The 12,604-nt window shown below is 39.7% G+C and overlaps 1 protein-coding gene across 2 annotated transcripts in view; it reads right to left on the bottom strand.

The window, feature by feature from the left end:
• Positions 1-2,281: 2,281 nt before the first annotated feature.
• The window catches only part of LOC141901948 (mannose-1-phosphate guanylyltransferase catalytic subunit beta-like), a 44,420-nt gene continuing 34,097 nt past the window's right edge, over positions 2,282-12,604 (bottom strand). Inside the window, exons 6-8 of one of the 2 annotated variants that reach the window (XM_074789551.1) lie at positions 10,525-10,652; positions 9,678-9,860; positions 2,282-3,208 (exon numbers count right to left, since the gene is read on the bottom strand). In XM_074789551.1, the coding sequence (XP_074645652.1) occupies positions 3,077-3,208; positions 9,678-9,860; positions 10,525-10,652 (443 nt within the window). In that variant the 3' untranslated portion in view covers positions 2,282-3,076. The remainder of the gene's footprint in view (positions 3,209-9,677; positions 9,861-10,524; positions 10,653-12,604) is intronic. The other variant, XM_074789550.1, reaches the window with a different exon arrangement.

Here is a 12,604-nt window from a genome sequence, read left to right as displayed (position 1 = left end):
CATCGGCAAACAAGAAATTCAAGATGGCCAACCCAATGGCAGCCAGATTTGATCACCAATGACATTTATTTACAATAAGGGTGGACATCCTGCCAGACCCAATCTTCAACAGGGTGACCACAAACCACCCACTTGCCAATTCCCTGTGTTTTCCCTGTGAAAAGTTGATTTTCCCTGTGCTGGGCGTCATATGGAGACCATGACAAATATAAAATTGCAGCCTATCGTCTGATGTAGCTTCGCTGTGATTTTACAAATTTGTTAGAAAGTGGCGCTATAACTTTGTAGGCCTTGGCCTATTATATAGATCACTCACACCAAGTTTTGTCAAGATCTGCAAACTGTGGCAGGAGTAGCAATTTTAGTTTTTTCAAGATGGCCACCCTAATTTGCATAATTTATGCAAAATGGCTCTATAGCTTTGTAGGTATTGGCCTGTAGATCAGTCATACCAAGTTTAGTCAAGATCCAATAAAAACTGTGGGAGGAGTAGCGATTTTAGTTTTTTCAAGATGGCTGCCCTAATGTGCATAATTTATAGAAAATTCAAAAAATGGCTCTATAACTTTGTAGGCCTTGTCCTGTAGAATTTGGGAGGAATAGCAATTTTAGTTTTTTCAAGTTGGTCGCCCTAATTAGCATAATTTATGCAAATTTTCAAAAAACGGCTCCATAGATAGGCCTATGTAGACCCTTGTTCTTAGATCATTGGTACCAAATTTCATCCAAATCGGATGAAAACTGAGAGACAAGAATCGAAATGTTTAAAAGTTGACGGACGGACAGACGGACGACGACGGAGACCCCCTAACCCACCAGCTCTGCAACCTTCGGTCACAGCGGAGCTAAAAATTGAACACAGCTTGATATGAGATTTCAAAGTTCATATTACAATTTATTCAATGAATTATAAATGTCAAACCACATCATTTATAAAAAGTAACATTTAATATGTTCTAATTACATGTACCCGGTAAATAATAATACCGCACGACTTATAGGGGACTTAATATTCGTAAAATATGTGTGACTTAATATTCTTAAAGTATTACTTCCCATATGATCCTTGATATATAATCAGGTAGACAATTGTAAACATTCGCGGTGAAAACGCGCGTGCGAGACAAAAGTAATTTCCCTGTGTTTTCCCTGAGAAAAATCATTTCTCTGTGTTTTCCCTGTTTTCCAGATTCGTGGTCACCCTGTTCAAGCTAACTTTCAAAAAGTTTCACTGCAAATTACAGGCGAATTACTGTGTCGAATTCAATTCAATTCCAGGACTTTGAAGCGGCGCGCCGGCAGCGAATGCTCGAGCAAGGTCAGTCACGTAGGCCAACGATAACACGAAACAGACCAGGGTTTTGCTGGTTAAGAGTGTCTCTCCACATAAATAAGAGGGGCTGTAATGGACCATTTGTTGACACTAACCTTTAATAAACTTCGTATGGATACAATCAAGATAATTCCACCCTGTAATTCCACTATTCACCGATCGACGCGCAGCTCAAACATGGCGCCGCCATTCAGTACACTAGTCACGATGTATCTCTACATACATCAAAATCACACTTGAAAAGTGTTGACTTATGAGAAACGATCGAAATCTAGCAATTTGATTGGGAAAATAGCAGAACTATAGTTGAAAAAAGTTGATAAACCACCTCAGACTGTCTAATCATTTAAAAGCTTTGCCTTCACATGGAACTATTTCCGCCTTATCACAGGTGCACTCTGCCGTGATTCGCCCATTCAACGATAAAATCTTTCCCACGGTCTTTCTATCGGCATTTTCTAATAATTTAGGGAAATATTTTTAAAAAGCGAAATTTGACACTCTACATTAATAAGATTAGAGTATTTATTCGTTTGACAAATCTTCCTCTGAACTCCCACCAACAAGTTATAAGTGGGGACACGAAAATGACGTCATCGACTCACTACCATCTTATAACCTTCATGACTACGTCATGAACGTAAAAATTGGTTTTTCTCAATATTCTATTTAGAGGGCACTTGACCTTTAATATCTGAACCCACCCTGTGATACATCAAAACCACGTTCCTCCTGTCACATGAATTAGTTCTCAACCGTCCCTGGTGATGAATTAACTGATCAACTTGAATCAACTGATGTGTACACAACGTAACCAAATTGTAATACTTGCCAGATCGAGACCTTTGATAATTCCTGAGTTTAAAATGAAGTCATTAGCAGCAATCATAAGGGCAAGTCTGATATTTCATAAATTATTTGTAAATAATTTATTTCATATAAAAGAAAATACATAGTAAATAAATAAATTTATAGGTTTTGGATTGTTTATGTTTTAAGCTTTCACCTATGTTTCAAGATTTTGTACCACCTCATCAGCAGAGCGTAACACCCCTAAGCATAGTGCATGTGACCTTTATCAATAGCAAACTTTGCATTATCCAAATAAATGTACCGTCATATCAAAAGAAGTTCTACTGAATAAATATCCAGAATAAATTGCTGTTTATCTATGTTAATAATTCATTTTAGAACAATTTATATAAACACACTAGCCAATGAAAAATTATTGTACAATTTTAGTCAATGTGATGGCCCAAGGTGGCTCTTCCTTCAAAATTATGATATCATCTTAATTAATAGATGTATTTCAATGAAACTTCATAGGCTTTAGAAAGTACACGGACTAGCAACACCAATTCAAAATTGGCAATAAACCTCCTTAAGAGCATTGCATGAATAATTTTTTTTCTAGATACTATTCAATCTCTGTTGGAATTTCTAGCTCAAAAGGCCAACAATGTTGATATGAACTAGCTTTTTGAGCACTGAAGTATATATCAGTGTAAATTGGCAAATTGGACTGGTCCAAGGGCTTAGGAAAATGGAATTTTTGCTTTGTTATAACCAAGTAGATTAGAGGTTATTAGACCAAGGTTTCTTTATAGTTTTAAAGGATTCTCTGTAGTTTTAAAGGGTAGCCCCCAAAAGAAGTTACGTAACAAAAGCATCCTGAGAACAGACTAAAGATAATTTTGTATCATTCGGCAGTGAAAATGAAAGCAAATTACACCGGAATGTCCTTCACATGATAATTTGTGGTTCAGCAACTGAGGCAGCAATAGACTTGTGTGGTAATATTCGACCGCCATTAATATATAGTTCATCTTTCACTATCACATCTTCTCCTAATACAGAAACATTCTCCATACGAACCTATGAAATAAAATATGAATGACAAGGTACTAGTGCCTAACACAATTCTCAGATGGTGAAATGCTTGACGATCTGACCATGGACATAACCAAGGGTATTCAATGGATCCTGAATTGGTAAGATCACAATATCCACGAAAATGTCTTTTTAGACAAAAGAAGGCTAGTTGGAACCACCACAAATATTTCCAGTATTTCAAATAAACTATATTACTTCAAATTGACTTTCAACAATTGTGGAATTGTAATCTTTTTGTTTCAATGGATTCAAATGAAATGCCATCACCACTTCAGCTTCGCTGATGCAGTACCCTCTATGTAGGTAAAAGTAATCCCAATCTAACATCGAGCAAATTACAACAATATAGGTAGGCCTACTATTTGTCGGTGAAAAAAAAATAAAAACTAAGAAAGAAAGACTTGCATGAAGCAAACATCACTGTTAAACTCTTTCAGTGCCCATGTGTGATTTGAGGAAAACCCTCAGAGTGCCCACCATCTTTGACTAAGAAAAAGGAAAATCAGTAGTAACTTTGGAGCTCCACAGAGTAAAAACAGTAAGAGATAGAGCCATGGGTGGATCCAGCGAGTAAATTTGACTCTATTGCTAAAAAATCATTGCATAATGATATGTCAGCGACAAAACCCATTAAAATCGGGTTGGGCTTCCTCCCCAAGAAAAATTTGAACTAGAAACGAAATTCTTAAAATAGACTTTCCTAAATTTACATGCGTGTATGTTTGATCAGCATAAAAAAAACATTGGTACTCTAGAGATTTAATAAGGACAAATGAAAAAGAGCGAAAACTATTGGATTGAATTCGAATGATGGGAGAAAACTGACTTTTTACAGACAATTAGATCGAAAATGAGGATGGAAAATATTTTTTTTAAAGTCCTTTCTCAAGGAAACGCATTACCTATCTTCACCATGAAGTTTTTGGTAGAATTTCAGAGAATCCATGCCCCAAGTATAAAATACTGGTATGACTGATCTTTAGGATCCCTGTATTGTCATCACGTATATCCTCGTTTCATTATCTAATTGTAGCCGGAGAAAGCGATCGAAGCGTACAAAGTCGCTTTAAAGAAGAATCCTCGCGATTCATCTCTCACTATGGGTCAAGCGTTGTTTAAAGCTCATAATTAAGGAAAAGCAATCAACTATCAAAAAAGCCTAAGATGATTCATCATGAATATACATGGTAGTGGGTTTTTGTCACCCTGATATAAGTCACATATTTTATAATCATATATATCTACAATTTCATATTGAACAGTGCATAATATTTCATATCTCTTACTACATGAATTGCTTAATAATAAAAATAACATTAATAATGTAATATAACTTATGACTATAGTGTCAATATTTGCTTTAAAGTCGTAATCAACATGTGACATGACTCAATATGTTTTCACAGTAATTAGCTTTAGTCAGTGCTCATCAATAATTAATTAATGTCTCTCAAACATGTCAATAGTTTGTGAGTCCTGATTTCTACAACTTATCTGACACCTAGTTCTCAAATCCTACTCATGATTCTGTACATATAGACTATGTAAAGTTATGATAATCATTCTCATTCCGGGATGCAATAAACAATGTACATATAAGGTTTAACTGCCTCGTTATTCCTGATGGATGGAATCCTGTACCGGTAGCGCTGATGTAAATGCTAGTTCCCCAGCCAGCCTGCCAACAACTACCAGCCGGTTACATTTACCCCACTGACTCAAATAGACACTCCACGTTCAAGGTGTGATGATTTCATTTATTTCATACACTGTGTACTAAGTTTAACGTTAGACAACTCATTTTCGTAAATTAAACCATTTCCAAGTTCACTGCTTTTCACGGCCGCCCGCGACAGTTGAATCAAGCAGTTGAATGATTTACAGTTTCCAAGAAAACTTTTAACTAGGCCATACATGAGGCGCGCTTTTCATATACAAGCACAGATCAATACACCACATAGAAGCGAGTCTGTGGACCGTGCACACGTGTGTGAAGCATGAATATACGTAAAAGGGCACGTGTTCCTCCCAAAAGAAATGTAGTTCCAACAACAAATAAATAACTAAATTAGTAAATAAGCAACAGATTCTGAAGAAATTCAATCGGGTTAGATATTTTATTACTGCATTGAATGTTTTGAAAGTTCCAAAGAGAGACTAAGCCTAGTTTTTAAGTTATTTTGTACCAAAGGCAGAAAGTTTCATATGCGATAGCAAAATAGACTTCACTAGGGTAGTAGACGATGTATGATGTAGGCTATACAGGGAATGCTCGCGATTTGTTTATGGTGCGTACCGAACACATCACAATCAGACCCCCTCTCCCTCTGTACGCACATGTATGCAATTAAGTATGACCCCCTCCCCCTACGATGCGTACGTAATAAATAGACGACCCCTAATCAGGTCATGTCCATGACTGTTGGGTCTTGTTATTGTTAGCTTGATCATGATTCAAAAGTAATGTTCAGGGTAGATAGGCAGTCGGCCAGGTCAACTTAAAAGCTCAACAGAAATGAGAAACAAGGCATCAAATTTTTAGCGTAAATTATCATTTTTGAGGTCTTGAAGATCACCACCAACTAGAACTTTTCTTTTTTATTTTGGGGTACAATGCATATTATAACAATGCATACAATGCTCATTATAAGCCATCCGTAATACCACCAAATTCACCTATTACCAAGAATTTCCTTGTGCACAATTCATTTCGTATCTATCTCTCATTATACCACCTCTCGTCCTCCGCCATAACGCCAACTTATTCCTAGAACAGTACTATTCAATCTCAAAGAAAACATTCCTTACACCATCAACGATATTTCGTCAACAATTTTTCTGTTGTTGAAAATTGATACATGTGGTTGGCAGACACACATCTACAGTATGTTTGATGATCTATCCTATCAATCTGGTTTCAAACTTCACATCACAAAATCAGATGAATATCAGCCACAGCAAAAACTCCTCAAGATGGTTGTATATCTTGTCGCACAGTAGGTTGAGAAGTGGTAGGAACCATTTCTGAGCCGGCCAACATGGTGCTACCAGAACTATGTAGCAATTGAATGATCTCTCTATTTGATCCAGCAAGCGCGGCAGGACTGGTGTGGGCGGGAACGCATACGCATGCATCCCCGACCAGTCCAGAGAGAAGGCATCGACCCCCCACGCTTCCGCGTCTGGAAACGGGGAAACAAACAGAGGACACCTCCGATTGAACCGGGTGGCAAACAGATCCAGCAGCGGATTGCCAAACATGCCTCGAACCCGATCGGCTACTTCTTGGTGGAGAACCCATTCTGTCGCAATAGCCTGACCTCGACGAGAAAGAGCATCGGCCATCACGTTCCTTTTCCCTGCTAAATGTGCCACAGTCAGGGACACGCCCTTTGTCTGGCACCAAAGAAGAATTTTGGCCGACAGATCCGTGAGGATTTCTGAGTGAGTGCCCCCTTGGTTCTGAAGGTAAGCCCTCACTGTTGAATTGTCTGTGGCTAACCAAACGTGGTGGCCCTCCACTCTCCTGTGAAAGAACTTCAGGGCCTTCCACACAGCCAGCATTTCCAGGAAATTTATGTGGTTGGTGGCCTCGTAGCGAGACCATCTCCCGGCTTTGAATCGGTTCTCCAGATGTGCCCCCCATCCTTGGTGAGTGGCATCCGTGAATACATGAACTGGAGCCTCTAACAGGGCTAGTGACACCCCGCGCCGAAGATTCGTAGTTGCCGCCCACCAATGAAGCTCCGGACTTAGATCGGTTGGAGTACGGGAATCAAGGTCTCCCAGTTGCCCTTCGACCGAGACCAGAAGACCTTCCAATATTGTTGCAAGCGCCTGCTACTGAGGCGGTCTAAGGGCACCACCAGGCCCATGGAGCTGATGGAGCCTAGAAGCCTTGACCAGTAACGAGCTGTTCTTGGGGTTGTGGACACTCCCGCTACAACTTCTTGAAGTTTGGCTACTCGAGCCATAGACGGAAAGACTTTGCCGATTCGGAGATCAAAGTCCATGCCGAGATAAGTGAACTGTTGGGCCGGCGTCAACTGAGATTTTTCCCTGTTTACGCGGAACCCTAGCTGATGGACTAAGTCCAAGACTGAGGTCATTGCCTCCCGACATTCTTGAGCCGAGTTCGCGACTTTTAACCAGTCCTCGAGGTAAACGAACAGTCGAACACCTCTTGACCGAAGTACCTTCTGAACTGACTTGACCAACTTGGTGAAAACCCACGGGGCTGTACTGAGGCCAAATGGAAGAGACCTGAATTGGAACTGGCGGCCTTTCCACTTTATCCTGAGAAATCACGTCCTTGGGTTTGGTCATCCGGAACCGTGGAATGTCTAGGTGCCGATTGAGGGATGACAGCTCTATCACCGTCCGTTGACCCCCTGTGGCTTTTGGTACCATGAATATTCGAGAAAACCAGCCGGGAGAAGTTTCGTTGCAAACTGGTTCTATCGCTCCCTTCTCGGCCATTTCCTTGAGAGCCGGAGAGATTAAGGCCTCCTGACCTGGTTTTGGCCGCATGTAGGGAGGTGACCTCGTCAGGCGCGGTCGCCTTAGGAAACGGAGACGGTAGCCACGAGAGACGACCCGGGAGGGCCAACCGTCTCCGAAAAGGTCGGACCAGTGGGTTGATGCCTGCTGCAGACAACCTCCCACTGGTCCCGAGAATTCATTTAGAGTTTTTCCGAAAGGAAGAGCCCCTTTTTGGAGCCTTCCCCTTGCCTCGATACGAAGCGGAACTGTTATGACTGGATGAGGCTTGACACGATTGTTAAAGTTCGCGCTAGTTCACCAACCGGCATCTGTAGCCGCCTGAGAAAGCGCTGAAGTTTGAGTTGGTCCTGTTTGCATCCGTGCCGAACCTTGCGCCGCCGGCATCGGACCAGAACGCTTTTTCCACGGAGTTCGGACGGTGGACTTGGTCTTCCTCAGCTCGGCGGAAACAGGAGCGCACCAACCGGAGAAGAGACTTGGGAAGTGGTTCCAAATGCTCAACAATCTAACAATTTCAATATTCAACGCCCCCTGGTGACTATATACAGAATCCAATGACCTTGAAACTCACCACAATCATGGAACATGTCAGCAGCTACGATTTTGTAATTGATTGTGATAACAAAATATGCCTCGTTACCACTTTAATATGGAAATACTAAGTTATTCTACTATTCAACGCCCCCTGGTGACCATATTCAAAACCAAATGACCTTGAAACTCACCACAATCATAGAACATGTCACGAACTATAACATTGTAATTGGTCATGGTAACAAAATATGCCTAGGTACCAATATAATAAGGAAATACTAAGTTATTCTACTATTCAACGCCCCCCTGGTGACCATATAGAATAACTAATGGCCTTAAAACTTGCCACAATCATAGATGATGTCATGAGCTACAACTTTGGTTAAAAAATATGCATTGATACGAAAATAATATAGAAATACTAAGATATTGCATTATTCAACGCCCCCCGGTGGCCATATACAAAAACCAATGACCTTTCAACTCACCACAATCATAGAACACCTTATGAGCTACAACTTTCTAAATGATTGTGGTAACAAAATATGCTTAGGTATCAATATAATGTGGAAAAACTTGTTCCCACTTACGAATGAGTACTGCTGACACCAAGATGGCCGCCAATTGCGTCATAATTGGCTGATGAAAAATACCTGTCTCAGGTATAAAACATCCCTTTCCAAAGAATACCCATCACAAATTGCAATGAGAAATGATAAACCAGTAGGAAGCTACAGGACTCAGAATTTGGGCCAAAATTAACATTTTTGGGCATTAATAAGGTCATAGGACGGCCATCTTGAGTCCGATCGACCCAAATTTAGAAAATATTGGCAAAAAACCATAGGAAAGGGTACAGTACTCGACGGAAATACTAGTATTTGAATATATCTATCATGATAATTATAATATTCTTAAGACAAGCGAATTACGTATGTGGACCTATTTCATTGAGGCGTATCACTCAATCTGAAAAAAAAATCTTCCGATCCTGTCACGTGACTTCATGACTGCAACTCGACGATAGCTTAGGTTCTCATTCTTCGAACCAATAAAGAGCTAAGAGATAGGTGTTGTCTTATATCATTACATGAAATGTTACACATGTTGATGGGAATCGGAATGGTTTTATTGTAGACGTGGACCAAGTTAGAGCAAGCTTTTGGATAGTTGTTATTTGAATATTGTAGTGTCTTAACGGAATCTATCATCATGTTGATAATTGCTAGATTACTTATCGGAGTGTGTTGAAATGATTTTGCATAGAAAAATTTACAGCTGAAAGAAAAAACGTGATTAACTTGAGTGACTTCAGGTGAAGAGAAGCGAACACGAAAATAGATAGGAGCCACGATTTCGCTAAAAGTACATTCCTTCCTTGTCTGATCACATCTATGGATTGTTATAGACTTACCCATTTCCCAACAGTAGATTTCCAACCAACAATACAGCTATCTAACCATGAATGAGATTTAATGACAGCGCCACGTAATATTGTAGAACGCTTGATACAAGCACCATCTTCAATAATAACATCTGGCCCTACTGTGACATTTGGTCCAATTCGACAGTTGTTTCCAATCTTGGCTGATGGATCCTACAATAAAATCATAACAAGCCTTTAACAAACAAGCCATTCATAAAATAGGATGTTTGAATAGAATTTTTGTTGGTGCAAAAGTGAAGAATCAACTGGGGCCATATTTAGTACCACATTGTTGAATATTTTGTTACCTTCTTTGACTGTTTTGTACTTATTTAATTATGCCATATTCTCTTATTATTCTACTAATTTGTAATAATTCTGTTCACCGATTTGTTTGACTTCTGAATTTGGTTTATATATGTTTCATTCTGTTTTGTTGTTGCTTGTGGAACCGGGAGATTTATTGGGTCATAATATATCGCTTATCATATCCATATATCCAAAGCTTCTTGTTTGAATTGTATGGACATTTGACATGGAACAACGCCTTACACAACATCAATTTCAAGAATGATAAACATGTGTTTTCGCGGAAGATTTTCATCATTAGGAATAGAATTGAATTTTCTGAAATTTGCTCAATAAAACAAAATTGAATTGGATTTGATGCTTTATTTTTACAAATTCAGCTTGCTAGGATTTGTATGAGTATATGCTCAGTTGCACGGCCAAAGAGCCTTAGCTCTGGAAACCATGTCATTTAAATTCACTCCATTTGTATAGTAATAGGCTCAGCCTACAGCTGGCCTAAAATGGTGAAAAAACATGAACTTACCACTAACACACTACCAACTACATTACAACTATGATACAGGAATTTGGGTTCAGACTTCGCTAAAAAATCTAAGTACAAACACATTCCAGTCAAGAAATCTTTTGGTTGTCCGACATCCATCCAGAATCCTGCAAGAAAGTTTAATAGATTTGCAGTCTCCCTTTAACCCTTTCAGTACTTGGCATATGCCCACCCACCATCCTGAGCCAGAATTAGACATATTAGGTGATTATACTAAAACCCCTGGTATAAAGATAGTGTTATGAAAGGGGTACTGTACCCTAACATTTTGGTGATAAAAAATATTTTGTTTACTGGTATAGAACAATTTTCATACCAATTATGTGCATCATGTTACCTAATTAGCATGATTCATATAGTTCTTTAGAAAAGAAATTTATTGCTGCTTTAAGGCTGGCTTATGTCGACAAGTGACGCGACGCCTACCGACGCGACTGACAGCGACCGCGATCGCAGCCCACCTTATGTCGACTGCACTCCGATTCCCAGCAACTGAGGCCGACTAGCGGGATACGAGATCCGCCCAGTTGCTTCCCTGCTTATGTCGGTACGATTACTGGCAACTGAGCCGACCGCCGATTATCACGTGAGCATTTTGACCATAGATTTGAATTATTTTTAATTATTGGGAAATATTATTCCAGTAGATAAGCTTTTCTTTAAGAACTTATTCTTTCGATTTATCTTATGAATACAATGTGCTAGCGACAAAGATGGCAGCTCACACCATAATTCTACCAATTTCGTTTCTAGATCTTCAGTCCAATCATCAGCCGTGCTGAAGGTTTGGTTTAAGTATGGAACTGCTTGAATTTTGAAAGTTAATGACTAATTACTAATGGCGCTAACTAGCGGTCATAATTTGTAGTATGTATAAGCGGTCTCTCATTGGCTGGAATTGCTATGCTCAGTTCCGTCGTGTCGCAGATGAGCTTATATCGGTTGCGATTGAAAGCAACTGTCCGCCTACCATAGGCCTGAGTAGAACATGGGCAACTAGCCGCATATGGCTTGCAACGAGTCGGTAGGCGTCGGGTTGCCGTCACAAGCCGGCTTATGTCGAACCGATAGAGCAGCAACTGGCGGCCTCTTGTAGGCCGCTAGTTGCCGCTAATCAGCAATAAACCCAGTTGCTTCAGTAGACATCGTGTGGCTTGTCGACATAAGCCAGCCTTTAGTGTAGCGAGGTAGTCCGCATAATTTTGAATAAATTGCCCATGGGCAAAGTGTGGTTTACCTTGAAAGCTAGAGGATGTTTGGAATAAGGGCATTGCTTGAAAAATCTTTTCAATTCGTGACTCTAAAGTTCCACAAGTTTATATAGTATTTTATCTTTCTTTAAGAACTATTTTGTAGTCAAATAAGACCAAAGATATACATTTGGTTATGGTCCACGTCCAAAATTTTGTAGGGTACAGGTAGGCGCGACAGGGAAACTATTATATTTTCAAAAAAAACATGTTTCACATTATGAAAAAAAATATTCAAATAAGGCCATCCCAAAATAATTGTCTGTTTGCTGTAACACCGACTCAACTTTTCAGGATGAGTCGGTAGGTAGGTAGAAATTTTTTACACGGAAACAATATCGCAAAAACCATCTACGTTGTGCACAGGAAATTTGTCTAATAGCCTAAATGAAATAGTACATTGAATAGTGCGCGCTTTTACGTTACCAGCTTTAATATAGTCACTAGGAGAATGAATGGCAGCTTATTGGAACACTGCCAGTTTCCTGGAAAACTTAAATTAGGCCACATGTCAAGGCATGTTTTCACAAGATGCATACTTGAATTCAAACAAACATAGCTCATACGTGGGCAGTGGGTCGGTCGGTCGGCCGTTTTTATCAAAAATAAAAGTTATTTCAATGAATGCCAGAAAAAAAGTTTTCACTCGGTACCTTTGAAGTCGGGTCGGTCGGGTTCCGGCAAACAGACCATTAATATGGGATGGCCTAAAATTCATATGATGTCACATATCAGAGGGTGGCTGAATATTGGGTCTTGGAAACCTCTTCCAATGTTGGCCGCGGAAGTTAAAATACCGGTACAGAAGA

Source organism: Tubulanus polymorphus, chromosome 3 (assembly GCF_964204645.1).
Source record: "Tubulanus polymorphus chromosome 3, tnTubPoly1.2, whole genome shotgun sequence".
In the NCBI taxonomy this organism is placed as follows: Eukaryota; Metazoa; Nemertea; class Palaeonemertea; order Tubulaniformes; family Tubulanidae; genus Tubulanus; species Tubulanus polymorphus.
The sequence above is the reverse complement of the archived record's forward strand: the minus strand, read 5'-3'. Positions and strand labels throughout refer to the sequence as shown.